Source organism: Phoxinus phoxinus (genome assembly GCF_949152265.1).
Source record: "Phoxinus phoxinus genome assembly, chromosome: 1".
Lineage (NCBI taxonomy): Eukaryota > Metazoa > Chordata > Actinopteri > Cypriniformes > Leuciscidae > Phoxinus > Phoxinus phoxinus.
The window spans coordinates 15,166,052-15,193,856 of NC_136876.1; the positions used below are offsets into that span (position 1 = coordinate 15,166,052).

Genomic DNA, 27,805 nt, shown 5'->3' on the forward strand with positions numbered 1-27,805 from the left:
GTGTAATTGATAAGCAAGTAATTGCAAATTGCAACATATATGATAAAAACGACAGTACGGCTTTATTGCCTCGTTAAGTGTTTTATTATATGAAATATTAAGTTGTTGTGTGTCATAGACATTTGTGTCCTGAAACTAAGTGCTGATGAATAGGTGTGCCCTTTTATGACAAATAGATAAAATAGGGCAGTTTGGACCTGGATCATGACCTCTCAAATGTGGGGAGGTTCTTTTGTTTTACCAGGGCAATGTTTCTCCAGTGTAGTCCATGAATGCAGCGTGCTCTTTCTCAGTAAGGCTGCCAATGACACGCAGCATTCCCTCCACGCTTTCTTTTGGTTCAAGTGGTGCCTGGTGAAAATAAAAGCATAAATGTAGCTCACTAACATGCAAAATAAAATAATATAATAGGCCGTAAGTAGCAACTACAGGCTAAACATACCAATGTGAAAATGTGTAATGTAAACGGAGTAGTCCAAAAAGAGTAGGCTATGTTTGACAGATTTCAAAATGGTGGAAATCAAAAGCACCAGGTGCATTAAAACAGGTCTCTCCCCCGACTTTCCCAACAAAAATCCTGCCCCCTCTCAGCAAATACATAAAACTGACATTACTGAGCTATATGCGTTTAAAAGTAGCCTATTAAAATGGCACAATGGCATTGCTCAGTTCAACGTGTTGGGAAATCGGGCATTTTGTCCCGCGTCAGCTTTTATTCAAACGTTAATAACGCGCTCAACATTCAAAAGGTAAATAAGGATTTCCCACTTTCATCTCTGACTGAGCTCGTGCGTCATCCTCGCGCCAGTTATTCAGACAATAAAGCGTAGACCTATGTATTTCATAGAAAATTGTGTCTAGTACTATATAAATTACAAAGGTTTAATTGGCATCTTTATTTCAAACGACCCGACCGACCGCGACCCGAATATCATTAAAAATATTTTTGGATGACTCCCGCTCATTTTGGATCAACCCACGCATCACTGTGCTGAGAGTCTCAGATGTTTCTCCGTCGCTCTGCATACGTCATGTCATTCATCGCTCTGATTGGTTTTTAGATCTATCCAATTGCGCCCAGAGCCATTTGAGCGACGTCCGTTGGTGACGCCCCTGTGGAAATGAATTGTCTATGGAGCTTTGCCAGACCCTTACTCAGTTACAACTGAGAGTGGTCTGGGTTTTCCCAGGCTAGTTTCAGACTGGTGATAAAACCCTAAATTAATCTGTGTACCCAATTTCACAACATTTACCATGCAGATCTAAAGTCTGCACTCTTTGAAAAAGGGTTTCGTGGGATTATTTATGGAGGGAATAGCTCTCTATACGGACTCAATAGTGATGAATCCTTTATGCCTAAAGGTTCTTTATAAGGAGAAAAGTATCTTGTATTTGCAAGGTCAATTTGAAAATCATTTTGACACGTTTCCTGCATTTACTGTATGCTCAAAATATAACAAACTTGACACTGTTAATAAATCTACACTCACCTTTTCTCCACCCAGTTCAGTCTTCACCCATCCTGGATGAAGGGCCATGCAGAGGATCTCATTGGGCTTTAACTCCTCAGCAGCCAACACAGTCAGCATGTTAAATCCTGCCTGATAGGTAAACAAAGCACATTTGAGATACTGTATGCATCAACTCATGCCATCAATTCTTCACGGGCAATGACTTTAATCCAGTTCATCTAGTGCCTACGCAGGATTTTGTTGTACCTTGCTCACGCAATATGGCAACACTGGGAATTGGCCGTACATGGAAGGCATTCTGGTCATGGATCCTCCAAGAGTGGAGATATTGATGACAGCTGCTTTATTGCAGGACATGCCTGGTGTCCCACTGGCTTTGGCCGCTGTTTGTAGAATCGGTAGGTACTCCTAAAATAAGGAAAGAGAAAGAATTACATATCTCTGTATTAAAAGTTTATTGGGCACATACTCAATGAGGGTAGTGGATGTTGTCAATGTTGTAATCTATTACTAGTCAACACACACTGGGCGACTAGTGTCAGAGAAAAAAAATGTGTAGCTCATTTAAACAACGGTACAGCTTTGTCTAATCAGGCTACGAATTCAGTTGAGCTGGTTTAAGCTTTTATTTTGGTACAATGCCATGAACCTCACAAACTCTGGCACATCCAGTGACTAGTTCAGAAGCACTTTTTAAAGTAACCTCTTCCAGTGGCACAACAGTGAAAGACTCAGCCTAAAGATTAAAGGGTTAGTTCACCCAAAAATGAAAATGTCATTAATGACTCACCCTCATGTCGTTCTAAGCCCGTAAGACCTCCGTTCATCTTCGGAACACAGTTTAAGATATTTTAGATTTAGTCCGAGAGCTTTCTGTCCCTCCATTGAAGCTGTATATACAGTATACTGTCCATGTCCATAAAGGTAATATAAACATCATCAAAGTAGTCCATGTGACATCAGTGGGTTAGTTAGAAGTTTTTGAAGCATCGAAAATACTTTTTGGTCCAAAAATAACACAAAATAAGACTTTATTCAGCATTGTATTCTCTCCCGGGTCTGTTGTCAATCTGCGTTCAGGACTCCGCAGTGACGCTGCTGACGTAAGACGCTGATGACGTGTTATCCGGTGCGCCCGAGCTTCGTTTGCAGTCTGAGGGAGACGCACGCTATATTCAAGCTATTCTACATTGTTTGCGTGGATATCATTTTTTTAATGGTGCGTAAATGTGCATGTGGCGGATGAGACACTTTTACAGCGTGCGTCTCCCTCAGTCTATAAATGAAGCTCGGGCGCACCAGATAACACGTCATCAGCGTCTTACGCCATCAGCGTAACTGTGAAGGATTGACAACAGACCCGGGAGAGAATACAATGCTGAATAAAGTCTTATTTTGTGTTATTTTTGGACCAAAAAGTATTTTCGATGCTTCAAAAACTTCTAACTAACCCACTGATGTCACATGGACTACTTTGATGATGTTTTTATTACCTTTATGGACATGGACAGTATACTGTATATACAGTTTCAATGGAGGGACAGAAATCTCTCGGACTAAATCTAAAATATCTTAAACTGTGTTCCGAAGATGAACGGAGGTCTTACGGGCTTAGAACGACATGAGGGTGAGTCATTAATGACATTATTTTCATTTTTGGGTGAACTAACCCTTTAAGCCAGCATGCACCTGCACCAATACATAATTTGCATTCACAAATAATAATGTTCTATACATTACCCTAATGATTAGTAAGGGTCCTATCACGTTAGTGTTGAAGGTGTTTTTCATGTCCTCAACACGGCTGGTCAGAATGGTGCCGTTTGCCACGATCGCAGCATTATTCACAAGCAGGTTCAAGCCGTTCTTTCCCACGAGAGAAGCCACTTTCTTGGCAGACTCTTTGATACTGCATGGATCATCAGCATCTAATAATAACAGAACAATTAGCAGTGGTATTCTACTGTAAAAAAATATGACTCTCAAAAATAAATGATATTACCATAATTTCCATTGAAAATGTTTAAATGCACCAAGAAAGTTTACCAAGACGTATGATAGTGATCACACTTGGATGCTTTTTCACCAGTTCTCTCAGTGCCTTAAAAAAGATTATGCATAATAAAAAACTAGGTAAAATAGGGTTTCTCTTGCTGTTATCTATTTATAACTCACCTCAGACTTTGGCCCATCTGGGTCACGGGACGTAGCAAAAATATGACGTTTTGGACAAGAATCCTCAGAGAGTTGCTTAACCATTTCTAAGCCCAAGCCCCGGTTGGCTCCTGTGATCAAGATATTGCATGCTTTCACTGCTGCCATGTTCTTAATGTTATCAAGCTGCTTCTGTCTGCCTTTAAAAAAGTGTTGTATGTGCAACCAAGAGAACTCAACGCCCTTATAACATTATGTAATATTGTGTTGCGTCATTGAGGACATAAAGATCGCCTCCCCCATATTTTAGAGCCACCCCGTCCCATAAATGACCGCCCCTCGCCAGGCTCTTGTGTGAGAGAGGAGGGTAACGAACTCTGGCAGCAGCATCGGTCCCAGGAGAGCAGCAGCAGCTCAGGACAGGATCCCTGGACACTATTCCTCCGCGGTCCGAGTGAGGGATGAGTCGATCATTAATCATTCTAATGCTTTCATTGACTTGAGAGTTAACTTGTCACAATGATTTATTTTAATTTTTTATCCAAGCATGCGCAACATTCCTTCGCTTAGTTCAGGTGAACTAATCAATTCTGTTTAGCTACATAATGTGACAAAAGAACGAACGACCTGGACGAGAGGATCTGGTTGAGTGGTGGAGTAGTCATCAATCGTTTCTCATATTTTGTATTTGGTTACATTGTTTCGTCAGGCACACCTTAAGAAAAATGTGCTTTTCACTACTCCCATCGTGAAAGATTGCAGAGAAGAGTGATGTTTGCATTGAACATCGATGGAGCAACAGATTTTGTGCGAAAATAAATCATAAAGGTGGTTTATTTGTATTATTAAAAATCCTGTAATAAATGTACGTGGTGAGGTGGTCATCACCAGCATGGGGCAAAAGGCTCACAGTATTGATACTTTAGCTAAAATAATGTTTTTTTTATAAATGTCTAAGTTAATACTTTTTCAAAACAATCACTTTAGCAAAGTTTGTACTATTGTATGTTTATTTTTGATAAAAATAAAAGAATGAATTTGTTCAAGAAATATAGTAATTCAAATTTGAAAAAATACAGTTTAAAATTATTTTAAAAAGTAAAGATTCTGAAAGCATTGAAGGATATCCCATAAACATTTATTATATATTCAGTAGTAACACAATAAATTATATTTTATTATATGATATGATTAATATCATATTTTTTTAAATATGATTGTTTCATTATAAATATGCGGATTAGGCTATCTCTAAGGTGGACACCCAACTTAATGTTTGATATTTACCATCTGAATCTAACCATGTCATGTCAACAAATGGAAAAGTCAACCAGCTGTTTATTATCATGTTAATTGTTGTGCCTTTCCAACGCTATCTCACGACCAATTCGTACGAATTTGTATGAGTGATTAAAATGTGGCTAATTCAGACGACTTCATTCGTACGAATTCATACGAAATATGTGAGATTTAACAAAAATCATGGGGTCGTACGAATTGGTACGAATTAGCCACCTCGTAAAATTCGTACGAATTGCCGTGAAATCAGGTTGGCCTTTCGCCCCAACAGCAGGGCCTTTTACCCCAAATAGCTACCATACTTTTACATATTATTCCGTTATTGAAAAAATGTTGCTTTAATTAGTTTTAACAAAACTGAAAATCATTAAGAAAACCTTTGTCTCAAAGTATATTCACAAATTTTAGCGATCCTCATTTGCTAAAAAAAAAAAACCCCTGCAAATATTCGATCAAATTGGCGCAGAGTCAACTTTGCGCGGCTGCCCGCGATCGCACCAAGGATCAGCCATATTTCCACGTGCATCTTAAACAGCTGATGATTTGGAAAGTGTTTCCAAATTTTGTGCCATCTAGTGGTTTAGAGGAAAATAAAATCAAAGGAGCCTTTTACCTCTGTGTGCCTTTATATATTTTACCTCTGTTGTACCCTATATGTCCAAAGTTCCTATTCAAAATTTAACCTAACTGTGCTCAAGTGGACGAAATAACTTGAATAAAGTTTTGCTTATAGTTTCCTTAACGAGATTCAACAATCCTAGTAAAATGAACCAATCTTCCCAGCACTAAGGGCCGTTTTTATGTCCCCACCATCCACTTGCCCATCACCAAGCCCTTGCATTCACTCCATGAAACACATTTTACTGTGAGAACACACTGTCCCACTTTTATTTTGGACACTATCCCCTCAGACATTTTATTCGCTTTTTTGGACTTGATGTTAATGATAAATAAACACCTCTCTGATGCCTAACGCCACCCCGCAAACAAGCCAAGGTGGAAAGATAACTGTCATACAGTAAACAAATGAGAGGGAGTGAAGCTATGATGCATTCAGCTTGACCCAACTCAAATATCAACAGTGACTGCCTGTGGAACAAAGTTTTAGGTCACGGAAATAAATCTACAGCAGTTTATGTGAAAGATGCAGGAAACAAGAGAAATGAGTATAAACTTCCATTCAAAACTTTGTTGACTTCTAAAAAACAACTCCTGTGAATTAGTTGAACTGCAATTCTAAGACAATAATTCTAGGGGCCATGTTCAGACAGGGGACCCCGCTATTTTATTGGGGAACAGAGCACAACAGTTGCAGAAGTAAAAATAGAGACATTTTTAGCTATTTTGTAAACCTTTCAAGACATTTTGTAGTGGTGTCCGAAAACATCTAGTGCACTCATTCAATCCCAGAATGCACTGCAAGAAGAAGTGTACAACCCATTTACATCTACTATAGGGAATAGGGGATTTTGGACACAGCTCTGGACACAAAATGAAACCAAAGACAAAAAACAAGAAATTCTGTTTTAAAAAGCTGCTTTGAAACTATCTGTATTGAATAAAGCACCATATAAGTAAAGGTGACTTGACTTGAGTTGAAACACCGGAAATACTGTGGTTCATGTCAGAGGGAATGTGTCAAGAATAAACAAGGCTGAACTGGTGAACAGTCAGTGATAGTTTGACCCGCAGAAGCAGAGGCCACGAGGAACGGCAGTACCGCTATCAGCCTCATGGTGGTTACCTCCGCCAAGTCAAGGGTTGCATTGTTTATAGTTGTGGATAGGAAATGTGGCTTTAGGGTGGACTCAGGCCACGTGGCTCACAACAGCACAAGCTGACCTCTAAGACGAAAAAACTCTTAAACTTGACAGTTATGAGTAAATATGGGAGATTATACTTAATCTCAAACTTACATCACTTTCAAAGGTCTTTCCTCGAAATGGACAGTGTATACACGGGTTTCTGTGCAACGTCATCACGTAGATGCGCGCGCATCTAAGAGGCAGAAAGCAACAGTCTTTACGGCTATATCTAGCAGAAGCAGAGATGACGCGGAGCTGTTGTGCTGTAAACTAACCTAAATGCATAGGGTATGTCATGTTTTTATGATTCGCAAACTTAGTTGGACAATTTCATACTAGTCAACTAACTAACTTTTTACATAATGTTATATTAATATGCAAATGAAACACAAGCAAACAGATTCAACTCTGAAATTGCAGTTTATTATTGAGTCAACAAGAATTTACAAACAATGCGAAATCTACGTTAATTACAATGTTCTTTTACAGAACTCGGCATAACATATAGCGGTCTTGCCTCTTGGATGCGCGCGCATCCGGTATTGTTTGTATACAAGAAACCTATGTATAGAGATTAATAATTTTACACACAATATTTATTTGATTTACTAAAAGTTTGCTCTTAAATTGAGATTAAGCTGTTAGATCCCATGTTGATTTGGAGTGTTTATCATTTTAAAAAAGGGGGTAAAAATATGGCATCTGGGTCAGCCTTTTGATGGTTGGAGAAATTTTGTTCCTCTGTTTTACCAGGGCAATGTTTCTCCAGTGTAGTCCATGAATCCGCCGTGCTGCTTCTCAGTAAGGCTGCCAATGACATGCAGCATTCCCTCCACGCTTTCTCTTGTGTCGATAGATGCCTGGTGGACAAACAGGGAATGACATGCAATTAAAATTGTGTAATGATGTCAAACAGGGACTATCATGTGTGCATTTTTGATATAAACCTTATTTTCTGTTTGTGTTCTGAGAGACTCCAGATAAATTTGAATGAAAAACACTGAAGCATCAGGCTGATATAACTTTTCATCACGAGAACTGATTATAAACTAAAATTCAACCAAGCACATTTCAAATGTCTTGCATAAAAAGGTGAAAGAATCAATAATACCTCCTTGGGGATTGATTAAGTCAGAGGAACAGACTAAACAATGGGGGAAAGTATAGTTGTAAGGGCTTTATTACTGAATCTAGATTTACCTCATCTCCCCCCATGTTCGTCCTCACCCATCCTGGGTGAATGGAAATGCAGAGGATCTCATCTGCCTTTAACTCCATGGCAGTGTACACAGTCAACATGTTTAGACTTGCCTGAAAGGAAAACAGATGCAGGAAGAGATTTTTTTCACACGGAACCTATTTCTAATTTGTTTTTTTTTTAGTGTCAGATAAGCCAAAACAATCAGATTTTAAGAGTCTTCTTGTGTACCTTGCTGATACTGTATGGGAAGAACGGGAACGGCCCTTGCAGTGATGGAACGATGCTCATAGATGCTGCAGTTGTGGAGATGTTGATCACAGCTGCTTTATCACATGACATCCCTGGTTTGCCACTGGCTTTAGCTGCTGCACGCAGATACGGCAGGTACTCCTGATTAAAGACATTCACAACCAAGTGTTTTAGATATCGCAGGAAATCAAGTCTCGTTTTAGATTAGTCTTCTTCCCAAAAACTCTTTCCATTACCCTAATGACAAATAAAGGTCCTAGCATGTTGGTGTTGAAGGCTTGGATCATGTCCTCAACAGTGGCGGTCAGCATAGATTTTGAAGGCAACACTGCAGCGTTATTTATGATCAGGTTCAAACCATTCTTGCCCAGAAGAGAACCCACTTTCTTGGCAGATTCTTTGATACTGCATGGATCAGCTACATCTAAGCAATCATTGGAGAAAAATTGAAGTCGTAAAGTTCAATGTTATTTAAAATCTCAAAAAACGACTTCCATTTTAAAACATAAATGCACATGTACCAAGGTGCTCGAGGGTGACAACACCTGGATGCTTTTTGGCCAGTTCTTTCAGTGCCTGAATCTGAAAGAAAATTTTGATAAATGCACATTTCTGTAGCTGTCTTCTGTCCTAAGCTCTTGAATACTCACCTCAGAATGTGTCCCATCTGGGTCAAGACATCCAGCCACAACTTTAGAACAACGGGCCTCCAGGAGTTGCTTGACCATTTCCAGACCCAAGCCTCGGTTGGCCCCGGTCACAAGAGCACTACACGCCTTTAATGCCGCCATGTTCAAAGATGAGGAGTCTGGTTCTTCCAATCTCCCAACCTGCCTCTCTATAGAGCCGTTTATATGGAGCAGAGTTGACTCCACACCCCATAACACACACACACTGTGGCAGGATTATACGAGGAATATAACTACTTGGATGCTTCCCAAAAAGCTGTAATATTTTATATCAAATCAGATACGCTGTGTCAGGAGTGAGATTAGAGGTTAAAGATCCACATCGCTCGTACTGCAGCTGGAATGAATCAAAGTCCTTTGTAAGACAAGTCAGCCCACTCTGCGCCTGTCTTAACGTCCCCCCGAGGAGCTTTTCTTTTATAGGCAATACGCATGCAAGTATGTCCTATCTACTTCATTGGGGCAAAACCAAAATCGCTAAGATGAAAGAATCGCAAATGACCCCAGCATTGTCAGAGAAAGATTGAATAACGTAATTGTGTGTGGTTTTGGAGTGTATTTAATTAACTAATAATAATATAACTTCTTTAATATAATATTACTACATGTGGTCTATAATATACATATGTTACTTGTTATGCATAATTGATCATATTTTTTTTCAGAAGGGAAAAACAAACATCCAGCATTATACCCCCAATCAACTCCAAACTCCCTCAAAAAGCTCCATACAACCAAGCTCTTAGCAACATCCAATGTTAATGTTAACATACAAAACATAAACAAATGACTTACATTAAAGCAGTGAGTAAAAGAAAATATGACAACTTGCATTGTATCAGACCATGTCTTTCACATATTAATGATGTATGAACAAGTTCAAGAATGCTTTCACATTTTTCATTAGACAAATGAATCACTGTGAGGGCATGGAGAACACAACCCAACTTGGGGGGAGAGGTTATTGATGCGCACCTAAACGTTTCCACCAAAAGCTCAGAGAAGGTATATAGATAAGGACAATCGCTCCTCTCTGTTAGCCGAAGATATGTTATTCCTGCGGCTCTGTCCCTCTAGACTAAAGTTGCATTCTTCGACCAGCTTCATTACTTAGGCACTCGTATTAGAGTTTGCTCGAGTGAATGGAGTCGCTGTTTGTGGTTGTATCTAATGAGTCCAGCCTTGCCTCAATGTTCAAAAATGCATATTTAAAGTCTGAAGACAAGGACGCTCTATGCTCTGTGGGAATGTGTTCTAGTGTATCTGCTGATGCATGTGCATTGTCCTTCTTAACGTCATCTTTCTTGGAGTGTTTTAGTAAATTTTGTAAATTAGTAAACTGACGGACAGAATAGAATGCTAAAGCATTGATGGGCTAAAAAGAGTTTATGGCGAAGGCATCCTCTATGAGCCGCCCCAGCCTGTCGTCACACTTGCAATGGATCCTGAGCCAGCACACAGCTTCGTACGGAGCCTGGGTCAGTGCACAAGTCCACCATGGACCCTGAGCCAGCACACCTGCCCATCACAAACACTCAGCCAGAGGCCATGTTTATCCTGGAGCCAGCATCCACCACTTTGTTTGTCTTAAACCCAGGTCCCACTGCCTTATCTGTCTCGGAGCCAGTGTTTATTGACCTGTCCATCCTGGACCTTATTACCCTCCCTCCTCTCCTGGTCCTATCCAGCCCAATGAACTCTCTGGTTCTACCTAGGTCCCTAGCCCTTCCTCCTCCGCTGGTCTGCCCAGCCCTATGAACTCCCTGGTTTCGCCCAGGCCATTAGCCCTTCCTTCTCCACTGGTCCTGTCCAGCCCAGTAAACTCCCTACCTTTCAGCTTAAACATGTTAACCCTCCGGCTCCACCTTGCCCCTCTGAACAAATTACTCCACCTGAGCTCTTTGACCTTTCAGCTCCACCATGGATCTCTGATGCCTCGACTGTACCTTGACCCTTCACCCCAATGTTTCCACCTGGTTCATCTATTCCTCCAGCTTCTCTGTTGTCCTTGGTCCCACCGACTCAACCTCAGTCATCCAATCCCTCCCTTGGTCCTCTGAGCCTGCGATGTCATTCTGGTCATCCATGCCTCCAGCTCTGGCTCCACCTTGGTCTTCTGATTCTGTTAGCTCTGTTACCATGGTCAGTGGTCCCTCAGGCTCTGCTGTGGATTTCCATCCCTTTGAGTCTGCCACAGTCGTCCTCTCAGCTGGTTCAATTGTGGGCTTCGCTATGATGGTCCTCTCTTCTTCTGCCATAGTCTCCTTCTCCGCCATGGTCATCAGCTCTGCCAGTCTTGTCTTACCATGCACTTACCCCAGAAGTATACCATGACCTCCACCTACCTGCACTTTTTTGTTTTCTTATTTACTGGGGGTAATGTCACTCTTATTTTCAGACTCTTATTTTTACGTTAATTTGATTCCGCTATATCTGTATTCAGTTTGTTTACTGTCAAGTTTGATTGGTTTCCTTGTTTAAGTATGTTCTTGTTTGTTTCCATCCTTACTTATTATGCACACCTGCTTATTGTTAAGTTGCTTGTTTTCCTCTGTTTACCGTATATTTCCCTGTTTCTTTATTTCTCTGTCGGTTGTTGTCCTTCATGCTTAAAGTTAAGCTTTTGCATTTATGTTATATTCTTCAACTTTTTGGATTTTCTTGAGGATTAATTAAAGCATTAATTCAGGCTGCAATTCCTCAACTTCCTTTCTCGCACAACGCGACTATATTATTTCCCTTCTATATGGATCTAAATGGAATTTCATGATATTGCCACTTTAAGAGCTCTTATCTTAAAGATCTTTAAAAATCTGGACTGGAGTTCCATTATCATATACTGTATGTTTACTTTGGATAGTTCCATCATTATTCAAATCTATAACAACAGCTGAATATTCTGTTAATTTTTTGAATTTCTGTTACATATTTGGGCTTTTTTACACATCTGTTCTGAATATTTGATTGGTCCATCATGGCATTCTGCCATAGTGCTAAGCTCTATGATGGTTGACTCGGGTAACTGATTTCTTAGCTGATGCTAAGCTGTAAGTTATACCTGCTATACTTGTTATTCTGTTATACCTGCTGCACTACAGATACTATTTTTTTATTAACTTGTCTCCCTGATTCAACGGTGCGTGTAATTGATAAGCACAGTCATTACAGCATAAACATAAAAAGACACAGTACAACTTTTGTTGATCAGAATATTTTATTGTTTAAAATACTATGATATTAAAATTGTAATTTGTCTGTCACAAACTTTTGAGTCCTGAAATGAAGTGCTGATAATTAGGTGTGCCCTTTTATTACAAATAGATAAAATAGGACAGTTTGGACCTGGATCAGCCTTTAATGACCTCTCATATGAGAGAGATTTTGCTCTTCTGGTCTACCAGGTCATCGTTTCTCCACTGTAGTCCAAGAATCCCCCGTGCTGCTTCTCAGTAAGGCTGCAAATGACACGCAACATCCCTGCCACGCTTTCTTTTGGTTCAAGTGTTGCCTGTTAAAAAAACAAACATGCATAGCTCAAAACATGCAATGTTAAAAATAAATTTAGCTTCAAGCTGCAATTGCGGCATAACCATATACTCACCCCCTCAAGTTGTTTCAAACCTGTATTAATTTCTTTCTTCTGCTGAACACAAAGGAAGATATTTTTAAGAATGCCAGTAACCAAACAGTTAACTGGTCCCATTGACTTCCATAGTCTTTTTTTTCCCTACTACACTCTAAAAAATGCTGGGTTGTTTCAACCCAATTTTGGGTCAAATATGGACAAATCCAGCCGTTGGGTTAAATTTTTTAATAAATGTTAACCCAACGGTTGGGTTAGTCCATATTTGACCCATATTTGGGTTAAAGCAACCCAGCATTTTTTAGAGTGTATGGAAGCCAATGGGAACAGTTAACTGTTTGGTTCCTGACATTCTTCAAAATATCTTCCTTTGTTTTCTGCAGAAGAAATAAATGCATACAGGTTTGAAACAACTTGATGCTGAGTAAATGATGACTTACTTTTCATTTTGAAGTGAACTATCCCTTTAAGGAATCTACACTCACCTCTTCTCCACCCATATCAGTCTTCACCCATCCTGGATGAAGGGCCATGCAGAGGATCTCATTGGGCTTTAACTCCTCAGCAGCCAACACAGTCAGCATGTTAAATCCTGCCTGATAGGTAAACAAATCTTTTGAGATACTGTATGCATCAACTCATGCCATCAATACTTCACGGGCAATGACTTTAATCCAGTTCATCTAGTGCCTACGCAGGATTTTGTTGTACCTTGCTCACGCAATATGGCAACACTGGGAATTGGCCGTACATGGAAGGCATTCTGGTCATGGATCCTCCAAGAGTGGAGATATTGATGACAGCTGCTTTATTACAGGACATGCCTGGTGTCCCACTGGCTTTGGCCGCTGTTTGTAGAATCGGTAGGTACTCCTACATAAAAGAATGAGAATTACATGTCACTGTATTAAAGATTTATTTGACACGTCTTTCAGCATAAAGTCTGTTGTTGTAGCTTATTCTGACCCATATTTTTTTTACTATAGTAAAACTAGTCTAGAAAAGTAGTTGACTGATTGACTCATTTTGTCACTCATTTTGACAGTGGCACAAAAGTGAAAGACCCAGCCTAAAGGTGTAGGCAGCAGGCCATTGCACCAACCCATTTCATAATTTCACGACTGGAGAGATTGATGTTTCAGAGCTTTGAATAATCCTTTCTCCATTACCCTAATGATTAGTAAGGGTCCTATCACGTTAGTGTTGAAGGTGTTTTTCATGTCCTCAACACGGCTGGTCAGAATGGTGCCGTTTGCCACGATCGCAGCATTATTCACAAGCAGGTTCAAGCCGTTCTTTCCCACGAGAGAACACACTTTCTTGGCAGACTCTTTGATACTGCATGGATCATCAGCATCTAATAATAACAGAACAATTAGCAGTGCTAAATTATTAAGCAATGAAATGATAAACCTCAAAACTAATTTACAGTGAAAATGCACCAAGAACGACACATGCGCATTTACCAAGACGTATGATAGTGATCACACTTGGATGCTTTTTCACCAGTTCTCTCAGTTCCTTAAAAAAGATAATATGCAAAATTAAATTAGGTAAATTAGGATTTCTCCTGGTATTTTTCTATTTGTGTTAGCTATGTATAACTCACCTCAGACTTCTGCCCATCTGGGTCACGGCAGGTAGCGAAAATATGATGTTTTTGACAAGAATCCTCAGAGAGTTGCTTAACCATTTCTAAGCCCAAGCCCCGGTTGGCTCCTGTGATCAGGATTTTGCATGCTTTCACTGCTGCCATGTTCTTAAGGTTATCAAGCTGCTTCTGTCACTCAATCTGACCCTACCTGTGCTTTTTATGTGAAACCCACACCCATTTTGCACAGGTGTATTATGCTATGTCATACTGTATGTGTTATTGAGGTTAAGAGGAAACGATAAATTATATGAAGACTCAATAAAAGACAAACCAAAAGAAACAAAACAAGGCAAGATGACTTTTCAGTTCGACTTATGCTATCAATTCAAATACTAACAATGACTGCTTGTCACTGCAACAATAAAACACCTGGGTGGAACTTAGTGGTTGCTTATTCAAATAAAGGAGCAGTCTCTTTGTTGCCTGGTATCTTTATAAAAACATCTGTACAACTTTTTTCACCAGCACATTTTTCACGTTAATGAGCAGATAACCTAATAGTGTGGCCGGTGAGTATAAGGTTCACGTGGTCTGCTTGTTGACGCAAATATCTAATCAACCAATCATGTGATAGCAACTCAGTGCGTATAGGCATGTAGACATGAGGTCAAGTCATGGTCATGGTCACGATGATTTGCTGAAGTTCAAACTGAGCATCAGAATGGTGAAGAAAGGTGATTTAAGTGATTTTGAACGTGGCATTGTTGGTGCTAGACTGGCTGAAACTGCTGATCTACTGGGATTTTCACACACAACCATCTCTAGGGTTTATAGAGATTGGCGAGAAAAAAAAGAAAATATCAAGTGAGCGACAGTTCTGTGGGCAAAAATGCCTGGTTGAGGTCAGAGGAGAATGGTCAGACTGGATTCGAGCTGATAGAAAGGCAACAGTAACTCATATTAACACTTGATACAACCAAGGTCTGCAGAAGAGCATTTCTGAATGAACAACACGTCCAACCTCGAAGCAGATACAGCAGCAGAAGACACATCAGGTGCCACTTCTGTCTGCTAAGAACTGGAAACTGAGCAATTCACACCAAAATTGGACGACAGAAAATTGGAAAAACGTTGCCTGGTCTGGATTTTTGCTGCCACATTCAGATGGTCGGGTCAGAATTTGCCACAAACGATATGAAAGCATGGATCCATCCTGCCTTGTATCAACGGGTCAGGCTGGTGGTGGTAGTGTAATGGTGTGGGGGATATTTTCTTGCCTAAGAACTGTGCAGCGGGAGCTTCACGGAATGGGTTTTTGTGCTTCATACATCATCTACACTACTGACAATAGACAATGGGCCTTATTTTCACAGAAAGTTTGCTAATTTGACACACCAGAAGTTACAAGTCTGGCTTAACCAGACTGACATTTAATGGGATGCTATCTGGGGTATACGCCTATTTTAAATTATCTGTTGGTCCTTAAGCAATTTTTTTCACATGTAGTTCTGTAACTGTAACACATCAGACCATGACTTTTAGACAAAACAATGTCATTCACCTCCACCGCCAAAAAGGGAAATCTGTGAGAATAATTGAAAATGCATTGGAGTGCAGTTTAATAGTCGTGAGTCATTCTCTCGGTTTACCAAAATGTGAGTTCACATCAGTTTAAGAGAGCACCGTGTGAGCTGGTCAACTCCAAAAATATCCTTAGTAATATGTAGGCTGCATATTTACATCAAAAAGTCAAAATGTTTGTTATATTGATCTCCTGTTAACAATAAAACACTTTTAGAGTGCTGACCTTTTTGGCATTTTTTTATTGATATAGGTCTCAGCACATGAGCTGTGAGAGCACGGTGAGTGTTTTGATTGGTGCATATTTACATCCAAAAAAAAGGGGGTCATGGTGTGGATGAGATGTTTTGAGTCCCAAACAGCAACATAGTGTCGGCCCAGATCCGGCCCAAATCTGGTTCGCATGGAATCAACATGTACCAGATGTGACCCTGATCTGGGAAGACACTATGGGCCCTATTTTAACGATCTGAAACGCAAGTGTCAAAGCACAAAGCGCAAGTAACTTTGTGGACGGATCCCGGCGCTGTTGCTATTATACCGGCGGGATAAATGACTCTTGCGCCTGGCGCAAATGTAAAAGGGGTTGGTCTGAAGTAGCTTCATTATTCATAGATGTGGTTTGGGCGTAACGTGAAATAAACCAATCAGAGCGTCCTCTCACATTCCCTTTAAGAGCCGGCACGCTTGTTCCAACGCGGATTGCTATTATAACGGCGGATTTGCCAGCGCACGCCAGGAGCGGTTCACAGCCGAGGAGACCGACGTTCTCGTCAGGGCCGTAAAACACAGAGAAGTGACATTGGGGATGACGGGAGAAACCCACCCAAATTAGCTTCGGTTAAACAGGCGTATAATTTGGTTAAATGTGTAGCCTAATCTAGAATAAAAAAATAAAAAAATCTAGATAGATTTTTTTCAAATTATTTCCCTCGTGTGTTAATATTTTTCCTTGTAATAATGTATGATTTGCAAAAATGAAAACGGCTGCGTCTGTTTATATTAGAGAATAAAAGTGTAAGCGCGTTAACACACTACATTATGGCCAAGCACGCGCCCTTAAAATAGCATATGACTAACGCGCAACACGCCACTATCTTTAGACGGGGTTTTTCCTGGTCAGTGGCGCAATTGCTTTCTAAAACTGGAAAATAGCACCAGGGAACTTTTGCGCCGGAACACTCCTCCTCTTTTCACTGAACCGCCCCCGCGAGCCCAAGTTCATTCCCTAATTTGCCAACGTGCGTCTGTGGAGGGAAAAGTCCGCTGTGCGCGGGTGCAAAAAAAGCGCAATTGACTGGGTGCAAGATAGGGCCCTATGTTGCTGTCTGGGGTACTTGGCAACCCTTCTGTGGGTACTTGGCAACCCAAAAATCATGAGAGACAAGTCATCGGTTTGGCTGATTTTATTATGCTCGTGTTTGAATGGCACCGAATCAAGGCAATAGTGCACTATCAACACAGAGCAGCGGGACGGTACATTCTCGCTCACTCCTGTACTTTATGGCAGGACGAACAAATCCCTGGTCTATACATGCATGATCTTTAGCATGCATGCCAGCAACAGGATATTAAACTGACAAATGGCAAAATCAGCCTTGGCAAAGGCATAAACATCTCAATAGAAGGGGGAAAAACAAATAAACCCACAAACCCAGCTGAACAGATGATCTTATCAATGCACACATCAAACAGCCATTTCACAGAAAGAATAAAATGTTGTTCAAAGACAACTTCAAAATGTCATTGAAGACACAGAAGGCTTGTTCTAAGAAAATCGAACAGATGACACGGAAAAAGAACGAGAAAGATTGCGGATCCTTCATTTGGTCCAGTGGCTATTTAATAAGCTCCATTTTGTCTGCCTTGCTGCTTGTAAAGCAATATGCAAGTCCAGAAAGAGTTTGAGAAATTAGAATGTTAGAAACTGTGTAGAAAACGTATGAACGCCGCTATTGTGACACAGCCTGACTAATCGTCCCAGGGTTCGCAGAGCGGCTGACAGACACTCAATGCACATGAGCAACAGAGAACAAAACCCTTCCACATACATTTGGCAAACGTGTTCCTTTGGCAGTCCATGTCAAGATTGGCAGTGTTGGCTATTCAACACACATGCACGGAGATAACAATACAAGTTACATCATTAAATGCACTTACGTGGCCTCAGCTGTCTCGCATCAAAAATAAATCAAATGTAAATGAGTTTTTCAAAGGTCCATGCGTTGGAAAATCCTTTTGTAAGAAAATAAGAATTAGGTTACACTGCAAAAAGTGATTTGTTGCTTAACTGTACAAAAGTTTGTAATCCAGTTGCATTGATGTGATTTAAAATGATGTCAAGTTAATCCAGTATTTTATATGGAGACCTTTGTCAATTTCATAAAAGAAAAGAAACAATTTGAATATGCATTTACTGTATTTAAAAGAGATTCAACAGACATTGTTCGGTTTGAATACTCTACTTGTCTTGACAAATTATAAAGTGGAGACAAATATTTGAGTCAAAACAATTCACTTTCGGTTGTTTTCAGTTGGATTGTCTTGAGACTTAATCATATATGTACATTAAAAATGTTTATTTCGTTACTTTTTATCAGTATGTGTCTTCCCTGGGAATCAAACTCATAAATGCTTCTTGACCTAAAGGAACGTGACTTTTGGTGTATGTTGAAAAAACGACTTTTTAGAAATTATGGATGATTTTTTTCCCTTCAAGTTCTTAAGAGCTACTGAGAAATTTAAACTGTTGCAATAAAGCTTATATTATTTAGCAAACTGGGCAGTGTTGCTCATGGAGTCAACTTTAAATACTATTTTGGGTGAATCTTACAAGAGCTGTCAAGAAAGCTGTAAAAAAAGAAATTATGTTTTGCATAAAGAACATGAAAACTATTTTTACGACCATTATGATTGTTTCATAATTTTAAGACAATTACTGTATTTTCCAGAATATAAGTCCCTTTTTTATCATCTGAAATGTGCTGTGACTAAAATGTGATAAAATACATGTTTATATAGTGGTTATAATGTTTGTAAAAAAATGTATTTACCAGTCATCTATATTATTTATGAATGTAATAATAAAATATGACACACACAAAAGCGACTTAACCTTTCTGTTTTTCTTTTAACAATACAAATTTGACCTGCTGTGACTTATTGGTAACACTGTATTCTAATGGTCAACTACTGTAGCAGTCATTAGAGTATTAGTTGACTGTCTGCTTAATATCTGCTCACACTTTATTTTGTATCATGTACGGTAGTTGAAACCTTACTTATAGTTAGTAGAATGTCTAAAGTGGACAATTGAAATAAACTATAACCGACTTATTTTCTGCTAAACACAGTAAGTGCATTTTTACTAATTCTTACATTACATCAAAAAAATTTTTTATTAATTAAATGGTAAAGTATACAGTATAAGATCATATTATATGGTATATGTAACGGTTATGTTATGTGTGTGGACTCTTATGTTGTTTTCCTTTGGTTCCCATGTTGTGTTTATTTCCTGTTCTCTTTGTTCCCATGGCTAGTTGGTCCGTAAGAGTACTTATTGATTAAGTTCACCTGTGTCTTGTTTGGTTCCTCATTAAGGGTATGTTTACAGGGCAACGATGTACTAAAAACGGAAACGTTTTTCCTTTTCTTTTTTCGCGTACAGACGACAACATTGTCAAAACTATCCCTGTTCACAAAGATCTGCAAAAATGACTAAAACACTGTGTTATTCATGCCAGGCCAGTAGTAGCTGATGTCAATTTGTAAAGAAACACTACGCTCCAACACGAAATTTGCATGCGCATGATGTCACCATTTTCACAAATTTGCGTTTTTTTTGTTTACATAGAGACAATAACGGTATCGTTTTCATAAACGTGCACTTTGAAACCCAATTTCAAAAGTTAGCGTTTTCAGGCCCCCTTGTGCCATTGTCGTTTAAATGAACGGCCAAAACGCATACAAAGTTTTCCATTTTTAGTTGAAAGTGGTGTCATGTAAACGGCCCTTAATGCTTCATGGTAGTATTTCTTGCACTGTAAGTAGTATTACACTGTTTTATTACAATACAGTAATATGTAATTGAAATATAATTAAAATAATCATTGAGAATGCCAATTACAAAAAAAAAAAAGCTAAATGTCCTGATGTATTACAATAAGGTTAATTTGGGCGGGAAATGTGTTTACTTGTCATTCAAAGCATCTAAAAACTTGATCTAATAATTTTTTTTTAATGCAAAAGTATGTTTTTCTTTTCATTTTTGAAATGACAGGTTTGTCAAGAGCCCGTCCAGGTCACATTTCATGCCAAAATGCATGAACCTTGTCAAATGCGTCCTTTAGTTAAATCAATGAAACCTTTTGAAACCATGTTTTCTCAACAACTTCAGTCTTATTGATTAGTTGATATGAAAGTTGAGTGAAGGCCACTAAAAGCAAGATCACTTTTTACAGTGTATATTCAGCTCACAGTCCCATCTGCAGAGGTACTCTCCCCTCTCTCTCTCCTCTCTCTCTCTCTCTCTCTCTCTCTCTCTCTCTCTCTCTCTCTCTCTCTCTCCTCTCTCTCCTCTCTCTCTCTCTCTCTCTCTCTCTCTCTCTCTCTACACGCGCACAAACATCAGTTTGCTCCATCTTCTCGGGAGGTGATTCTCGCGCTGGTGGCCTGTAGTGATCGTGTTCATAGATGAGTGCTGTCCTTTGTGTCAAATCTGTGTCCCTCCGCTGGCCCTGCGCTAGGCTTGCGAGCGCCGGCCTGGTTAGGCACTGGTGACAGAAGATCTGGTCTGATCAGATACCTGTAGGAATGACCACAGTTAATGAGCCGAGTTAAGCTTTGTTGCACAAACAGCCAAGTGGGTGTTTCATCAACAGAATACAACAATCTAAAATACAAAGCACACACAAAAATAGGGTAAAATACAAATTTTTTATTTAAAAAATCTAGTATGTAGTTTCTGCAACACTAGTGACACCTAGCAAAATGACAAAAATAAAGCATATATTTGAGCAACCTTGCAAACGGCTCTTTTGCGCGCATCTGCAAATCTGAGCAGACCGCTCTCAATGTTTTGATTGTGCTTCAGAGGTTGAATGTTTACACTTTTAGGGGAAATAAACCAATGAATGACATATTAATAGCAGTCAACGAATAATAGACTGGGGTGGGTGAGGGTGTATTTTTAAAGTCCCCCTGTGATGAAAATCAAGCTTTTAATGTTGTTTATATGTCTATGTGGTGTTTTTACTATGCTTTATGACAAACCATGTGCAAATTCATGTCACCACCGTTGCTGAGTATTTTCTCCTTAAAACTGCAGTGAACCAAAGACAGTCTCAAAAACGCGGTTTGAAATCGCTGGTGTTTCTGACGTCACAAACTACCTTGTAACCAATCAGGTCAACGTGTGATCGTCAACCAGTGGATCTCTGAGCTGGTGTGAGTGAGTGGAGGCGGGGATCATTTAAATATTCATAGAACCGCATATACTAAATGAGGCAAGGGTGTAGAGTTACATTCAAGCTATTTTAAGTTAAAGATGAGTTTTAATGGATAAAAACTTTGACATAAAAACATCTTACATCACCTTTATAAGTAACTATTTTTTAAGATATTATTTTAGTACTGAAGTATATTTTATGAACATTTTTCTCAATGCACTATGGAATTTACCTATTTATGTAGACATTCTTTACAAATAATACTTGCAATATATTTGGCTAAAAGAAGGTAAGTTGGTAACACTTTATTTTGATGGTCCGCTTTAGACATTTTGTTGACTACAAGTAACTTTGTAACTGTCATTAGAGTATTAGTCGACTGTCTGCTTAATATCTGCTAACACTTTATTTTGATGCTCCCCTAACAGACATTCTACTGACTTAGTAACTTTGCAACTTGTCAACTTATCCTATTAACCCTAACCGTCTACTAATACTTAACTAATACTCTAATGAGAGTTAGTTGACATGTAGTTGCAACGACGTCTAAAGTGGACCATCAAAATAAAGTGTAACGGCTAAGTTGTATCATTTATACATTTTGGAAGCACCCCAACAATGCTACCTTGAGATGTCACCATACTCACACAACATCGTGCAGCTCCAGGCGTGTGTCAGGGGAAGGGTTAATCAGAATATAGGACAGTCTGTTGCCCGGGTCCGTCATCCCATCTGACACAAGAAGAGCAGGACACAAGACTATAAATCACAAACTCCAAACATAAAATTCCAAAAATATGAACATACAGAATTGACACAGAGGACAAAGTGTTTGAATGATTCACTTGAAACAATATTTATGCCTAAATTTAAGTTTTATGTATTTTTTTGTATTTGAATTTGGATTACACAGTTTTAACATCAACTAATAAGCCTACTAATGCTAAACTAATATGTTGATATTAATTTGTCAGTAATAAATGCACGAAACAGGTAAGATTTCTGTAATAGTACTAATAAACAGAATGTGTTTTAAATAAGTAACCAGCTTTATATATTTATCATCAATAAATCAATTTCAATATCATACATGCTAACTGAATATCGCTTGTTTCACAGCTAGCCATAGTTTAACCATTTTCATTTATTTTTCTACATTTTTTTTCCACAGTGAACAGACTGATGCGGATTTAGGCCATTTGAATAAATGCATTTAAATCAAATATATGCAAATAGTTAAAAATAAACCATGTCATGATGATTCTTTTTTGTATGACTGACAAATATGCATCACATTAAGTTCACCAGTTTGTTTATGTTAAAACCGTGTAATCCAAATGGATTGAAATTTTCAATCCAATTCAAGTCCATAAATCTTAAATTTAGGCCTAATTATTTTTTTGAGCGTAAAATGATGTGAAAGAAGCATTGGTGCACCGAGAATACATTAATATAATATAATAAATATAATATAATTATTGGAGTATTTTTTTATTACACTTTACTGTTATACAAAAACAAAGTTTGAAAGTTTTTATGTTTTTGAAAGAAGTCTCATGCAAAAATACAGAAATCATTCTATTATGCAGATTTGCTGCTCAAGAAACATTTCTTATTGTTATCAATGTGGAAAACAGGTGATGTGTGTATCTTCTATCATATATATCTCTTTAGTCTTTATCTGTGTACTGCTGTTGTCTCGGTGGACTGGAAGCTTCTTCTGTGACCAAAACAAATTCCTTGTGTGTGCAAACATACTTGACAATAAAGCTCTTTCTGATTCTGATTCTGAAAAAGACAGTAGATATGCAATATTATATTTTTTAGCTACAGTACATCACCCAGTCTGAAGAAGCAGCGGTGTGTGCACACTCACTAAATCCCGACGGCGAGAGCCCCAGGTGCTTCATGCGCGTGCGGACCAGAGCGTTGAGCTCCTGCCTCTCGGAGCGGCGGAACAGGCTGAGTCTCTGCTGGCTGATGCGCTCCGCAGCGCTCCCGACGCCCTTGGCCCCGCCGGAGCCCCGTCCACCTTTACGACTCAACCGGCGCGCCCACTGCATGCTCTTCCTCCTCAGGAGCGGGTGGTCCGCGGCCTGCGACGATGACGAGGACGAGGAGGGCGGCTCGGATGATGTTGAGTTACGGTGAAGACCGGAGCGGCAGAGCAGAGGCTCGCGGGGCTCCCGCGTATCCTCGTAATCCTCCACCGTGATGGACACCTGAGACTGAGACAAGCCACACAGAGGAGTCAGTCCTCCACAGAAACACTAGAATCACAACAGTTTGCTTTTGATCATCAAGGCTGCATTTATAAAGCAAAAAACTAGTAAAGTAAAAACTGTATTATTGTGAAATATTATTAGAATTTAAAATTAGAGTTTTCTATTTGAGTATATTTTAAAATGTAAATTTAATGTAAAATTTCCATGACTCAATTATCAATTATTATTGGTGCTCAATTACTTATAATGGTTCTTATTATTATCATAGCTGTTTTTGCTGCTTAATATTTTAAAGCGAATTATTTTTCTGGATTTTTTGATCAATAGAATGTTCAATGAACAGCATTTATTTGAAATAAAACATTTTGTAAATGGAATACGTCCTTGCTGAATTAAAGTATTAATATCTTTCGTATTCTTGTATTTCGTATTTTCGTAAATTCGCATTCTAATATCTTGCTTAGCCAGTGCAACACATTTTGAATGGTAGTGTATCATAATTTCCACAAAAATATGAAGCACAACTGTTTTCAACGCTGATAATAATAATAAATGTTTCTTTAGCACCAAATCATCATATGTGACCCTGGATCACAAAACCAGTCACATGTCGCACGGGTATATTTGTGGCAATAGCCAACAATACATTGTGTATGGGTCAAAATTATACATTTTTCCTTTATGCCAAAAATCATTAGGATATTAAAGGACAAGTTCGGTATTTTACACTTAAAGCCCTGTTTACAGATCGTATCTGATGAAATAGAACGGTTAAGATTAAACTTTGGACACATGCTGCTGTCCCGAGAATTTTAGGTTTATTTAGCTTTCCCCCCCCACCCCCACAATGGTTGTCTATGTGCACTGGCAGATTCCTTCCTAAAACACATTAAACTTTCGTTTACAAAGACGTGAAACTCACCGAGTGGTCAGGGGTTTTCACTGATATGATCCCAAAAAAAATCGCTGAAAAAGATGCTTTCCAACAGGTTTTATCGTTGTGTTTGTCCACCTCCATTGACTTGTATTGAATGTGCTGTGTGAGGTACGATATTCCTCCGCCGCTTCTTCTTCTGCTTCTTCTGTGTATTCAATGAAATGCCAGCGGTTTGCTTGCAATTGGCAAAGGTGCATTATCGCCACCAACTGGTGTCTATTATTCAAGCTCTCAACGGAAGAATCTGGGTCTGACGCGTTTGGCAAAATAGGTCCACAAACGCTAAATAAACCTAAAATTCTCGGGACAGGAGCATGTGTCCAAATTTTTATCTTAACCGTTCTATTTCATCAGATACGATCTGTAAACAGGGCTTTAAGTGTAAAATACCGAACTTGTCCTTTAAGTAAAGATCATGTTCCATGAAGATATTTCCTACCATAAATATATAAAACATTTATTTTTGTGAGTCAATGTAGCACAATCGCGAACATAAATGGACACTTTTAAAGGCCATTTTCTCAATGTTTCGATTTTTTTGCACTTTCAGATTCAAGATTTTCAATAGTTGCATCTCGGCCAAATATTTTCCAATCATAACAAACCATACATCAATGGAAAGCGTTTTTACTCAACTTTCAGTTGATGTATAAATAGAAATTAAAAAAAATTGACCAGTGTGACTGGTTTTGTGGTCCAGGGTCACATATTAGAATGATTTCTGAAGGATCATGTGACACTGAAGACAGGAGTAACGATGCTGAAAATTCAGCTTTGATCACAGGAATAAATTACGTTTTATAATATATTCAAATAGAAAACAGTAATTTTAAAGTTTAATAATATTTCCCAATGTCTCTGTTTTTGCTGTATTGTTGATCATATAAATGCAGCCTTGAAAGAGACTTCATTCAAAGCAATCGTAATAATTCCAAACCTTTGGCGGGTAATGTACTGTACCTCTGAGACAGGAAGTTTTTGAGCTTCAGTGCGGTAGATGCCGATGGGAATGTCCCCCGTCGACGAGCACAGCTTCTGGTAGAGGCGGCCGTAAGTGCGAATCCACAAATCCTCCTCGGTGATCTTCATCTACAAGGAATACCAGGGCAGTATTAGTATTATCATCAATGCCCTAAAATTCATTATGACCAACATCATTATTGGCATTATTATCCATATGCTAAGTGATAGTCTCATTGTGGATGTTTGGGAAGGGCCGCTGGCACTCACAGCACACAGGAAGCCGGATCCAGGCATGGAGTCCAGACCTAGCAGCAGTCTGGTGATGGAGATCATGTAGTCCTTCACAAAGGACTAAAACACACACCCAAATGATGAAATCAGACATAATGACTCTGCAAACATGACAGCGTTTCAGTAGACTAGACCTTAGGTCAGGGTAAATGCCATATTTAATGCCATTTCGATGTGAACGGAAGGCGTGTGAGGAACCGCTTTTGTGTATAAGGGTGAGAATAGTGAGGAATTTAAGTTCCTTAATGATTCTTTTTGTATGTTTAAGGAAGCATTGCTTCAGATCAATTCAAACCCAATGACTCATGAGTTTGAGACAGAATTGTTGAGGACAATGCAAACAAGAGACGTACTGGTGTAATGGGCCTGTTTTTTCCAGTCTTTCTGTCTCGCCAAATTCAATTCAGACTGTTCAAAAGTTCAGCTAAAACATTGCTTTTGCTGTGAAACTGTACATTCAGAATTGGCTCAGAGCCACTGTTTTGAGATTGTGTGATAGGATTGTGTTTTCCACCCAAATCCAAAACAAAAAAAACGGTTCCTGAAATGTTGAAGATACATATTTTTCAATGCACTTGTCAATAGGTGTGAAAGTTTCACATTCACTTGTACTGTTGTCGCAAGAAGCACAAGCACATGGAGTACGTCAGGAATAGAATTGGGTTTACTATTATGTGTCTTGTCATATCGCTCCACATCCAGTATCACTGATAATAATGGGATCTCTTCTCATTATTATCCCAGATACAGTGTGAAGGTGCAGTCAAATTTGCTAATTTTCACAAGCAAAATCCAGTTATTTCAATGGGAATCCACATAACTTGGAATTTCATGTGAAAGTTAAAAATGTCACCTCGCAGGTTTCGCAACGGGTTTAAGTTTTTCTATCTGCTGGTTTGAAAGTGACCTCTGTGTCAGCTGCGCTTCAAACATCATACACTACTGACAACAGAGAATGGAACTTTTTTGCCCACAAAATTTCACTGAATTTGTGCCAATGTGACGCACCTTAAATATAGCATCTGCCATGCTTTACAGGGCATTTACATACAGTTATTTTCTTGCTTTATTGCGTTCTCGAGTGGATTTATTGTTGGTCATAGTGGATCATAATGGCAAGTCTAAAGCTGCCTTTTCTCGATCTCCAACACTCAATACGCATACGATTGCCATTACCCTCCACCTTGGTGAAATGAATGAATGAACATATCCACACAACAAAAGACTGAAATACATTGCATTGTAAAAACATTAGCTTGTCTAGAGCTAATCAACCAAACTAATGTTTTAATGTTATAAAACACTTAGTTTGGAATGTCCACCCATTTTACAGAAATATGTTTTAAAGAATATAATTTACTAGAAAAACATTGGGTAATTCTCACCTCATGCTCACAGTTTTGAGTAGAATACATCAAAACTGGTCAGGCGGTCGCATACTTTCTAGCCGAAAAAGTTTCAATATTTCAACGCAACAAAGCTCAAATCGGTCCTGAGAATTACACATGTACACATATGGCTCTATTGAAAATGAATGACTTCTGGTCTGATGTTCGTCTTAAATAGTGAACAGCCCTCTGGTGCTCTTCGTTTGTCGGTCAAAAAAAAAAAAAAGAAGTATTTAAATGAAATGAATGTACTATATTTTAGTTTGATAATGTTTTTTATTTAAAAAAAAATTTTTTTAGGGGATTTTATGGTACAAAATTAGATTTACGCTGTATGTATTTATAATCCATTTATAAACTTTTCGAGCATTTTTCCAACTTAAACTGTGGTAAATCTTGAATACTATACAGACTTAAGTTTGATCTCTTCTCAAACACGTGGCAGATTATTGCTTAAGTGAAAAATGTTTTGAAAAGTCAACTTTAAAAAGTTACAGAATTTTAAGTGATTGTTATGGAAAATGCACAAAAACACTTTAATTTTTTTTATATGCAATATATATTTTCAAAAACACGTTTTACTCTAAAACTGCACGAAAATCAAAGTCATAAATCTAAAAAAGTTGTGTATCAAGCTCAACATTTGAGTGGACTTTCAACTTTCAGTAAGATTTTTTTTTGGTCGCAGTACCAAAAGTTTGCACGAGATGAAATTCGTCATCCATTCATTTCCAATGCGGTCATTTCTGACCACGAGGAACACAAGTGTGACAATTTTTCTCAGCATTTAACCTTATTGAATTATGCTCATGATTTTTGTGTGTGTTCCCATAGCAAGTACCAAAACCTTTACCAAGTTTCGTACCATTCCGATAAAATTAAAAAATTAAAAAAAACAAAAAAAAAACACGGAAGAATGACGAA

At 38.7% G+C, this 27,805-nt stretch overlaps 4 protein-coding genes across 5 annotated transcripts in view; all 4 read right to left on the minus strand.

The window, feature by feature from the left end:
- Positions 1 to 39: 39 nt before the first annotated feature.
- On the minus strand, positions 40 to 4,082 carry LOC306997098 (C-signal). The gene is made up of 6 exons (XM_079610179.1): positions 3,648 to 4,082; positions 3,519 to 3,573; positions 3,213 to 3,400; positions 1,719 to 1,880; positions 1,491 to 1,601; positions 40 to 351 (listed from the first exon to the last, which is right to left on the minus strand). The coding sequence occupies exons 1-6, from the start codon at positions 3,792 to 3,794 to the stop codon at positions 238 to 240; spliced, it is 777 nt and encodes a 258-aa protein (XP_079466305.1). The 5' UTR covers positions 3,795 to 4,082; the 3' UTR covers positions 40 to 237.
- A 2,096-nt stretch (positions 4,083 to 6,178) lies between these two features.
- On the minus strand, positions 6,179 to 9,936 carry LOC307003270 (C-signal-like). Of its 2 annotated transcripts, XR_013798656.1 has the most exons (7): positions 8,831 to 9,936; positions 8,702 to 8,762; positions 8,417 to 8,604; positions 8,160 to 8,321; positions 7,931 to 8,041; positions 7,296 to 7,590; positions 6,179 to 6,876 (listed from the first exon to the last, which is right to left on the minus strand). XR_013798656.1 is itself a non-coding variant. In XM_079621526.1 (6 exons), the coding sequence occupies exons 1-6, from the start codon at positions 8,969 to 8,971 to the stop codon at positions 7,477 to 7,479; spliced, it is 777 nt and encodes a 258-aa protein (XP_079477652.1). In that variant the 5' UTR covers positions 8,972 to 9,104; the 3' UTR covers positions 7,134 to 7,476. The 2 variants fall into 2 exon arrangements, 1 of the variants encoding a protein (XP_079477652.1); XM_079621526.1 differs by lacking the exon at positions 6,179 to 6,876 and having other exon boundaries at positions 7,134 to 7,590; positions 8,831 to 9,104.
- A 2,131-nt stretch (positions 9,937 to 12,067) lies between these two features.
- Positions 12,068 to 14,440, minus strand: LOC307003262 (C-signal-like). Its single transcript, XM_079621516.1, has 6 exons — positions 14,062 to 14,440; positions 13,919 to 13,973; positions 13,622 to 13,809; positions 13,164 to 13,325; positions 12,938 to 13,048; positions 12,068 to 12,377 (listed from the first exon to the last, which is right to left on the minus strand). The coding sequence occupies exons 1-6, from the start codon at positions 14,206 to 14,208 to the stop codon at positions 12,264 to 12,266; spliced, it is 777 nt and encodes a 258-aa protein (XP_079477642.1). The 5' UTR covers positions 14,209 to 14,440; the 3' UTR covers positions 12,068 to 12,263.
- Positions 14,441 to 17,025: 2,585 nt separating this feature from the next.
- The window catches only part of kcnt2b (potassium sodium-activated channel subfamily T member 2b), a gene marked incomplete at its 5' end in the record, with an annotated part of 103,957 nt that continues 93,177 nt past the window's right edge, over positions 17,026 to 27,805 (minus strand). The window contains 5 exons of the mRNA XM_079634214.1: positions 17,026 to 20,434; positions 21,725 to 21,809; positions 22,954 to 23,305; positions 25,200 to 25,328; positions 25,470 to 25,553. Of these exons, the coding sequence (XP_079490340.1) occupies positions 20,317 to 20,434; positions 21,725 to 21,809; positions 22,954 to 23,305; positions 25,200 to 25,328; positions 25,470 to 25,553 (768 nt within the window). The remainder of the gene's footprint in view (positions 20,435 to 21,724; positions 21,810 to 22,953; positions 23,306 to 25,199; positions 25,329 to 25,469; positions 25,554 to 27,805) is intronic.

What these genes read in the sequence shown, in the direction of transcription:
- LOC306997098 (XM_079610179.1), bottom strand. Translation starts at nt 3,794, where the DNA reads ATGGCAGCAGTGAAAGCATGCAATATCTTGATCACAGGAGCCAACCGG. An exon ending in GACCCTTACTAATCATTAGG is followed by an intron (nt 1,881 to 3,212) that starts GTAATGTATAGA and finishes TCCTTATTTTAG; the next exon opens with GAGTACCTACCGATTCTACA. An exon ending in CTGAACTGGGTGGAGAAAAG is followed by an intron (nt 352 to 1,490) that starts GTGAGTGTAGAT and finishes TATTTTCACCAG; the next exon opens with GCACCACTTGAACCAAAAGA.
- LOC307003270 (XM_079621526.1), bottom strand. Translation starts at nt 8,971, where the DNA reads ATGGCGGCATTAAAGGCGTGTAGTGCTCTTGTGACCGGGGCCAACCGA. An exon ending in TGTCACCCTCGAGCACCTTG is followed by an intron (nt 8,605 to 8,701) that starts GTACATGTGCAT and finishes ATGATTGCTTAG; the next exon opens with ATGTAGCTGATCCATGCAGT. An exon ending in GACCTTTATTTGTCATTAGG is followed by an intron (nt 8,322 to 8,416) that starts GTAATGGAAAGA and finishes GTCTTTAATCAG; the next exon opens with GAGTACCTGCCGTATCTGCG.
- LOC307003262 (XM_079621516.1), bottom strand. Translation starts at nt 14,208, where the DNA reads ATGGCAGCAGTGAAAGCATGCAAAATCCTGATCACAGGAGCCAACCGG. An exon ending in CAGATGGGCAGAAGTCTGAG is followed by an intron (nt 13,974 to 14,061) that starts GTGAGTTATACA and finishes ATCTTTTTTAAG; the next exon opens with GAACTGAGAGAACTGGTGAA. An exon ending in TGCCATATTGCGTGAGCAAG is followed by an intron (nt 13,049 to 13,163) that starts GTACAACAAAAT and finishes TTTACCTATCAG; the next exon opens with GCAGGATTTAACATGCTGAC.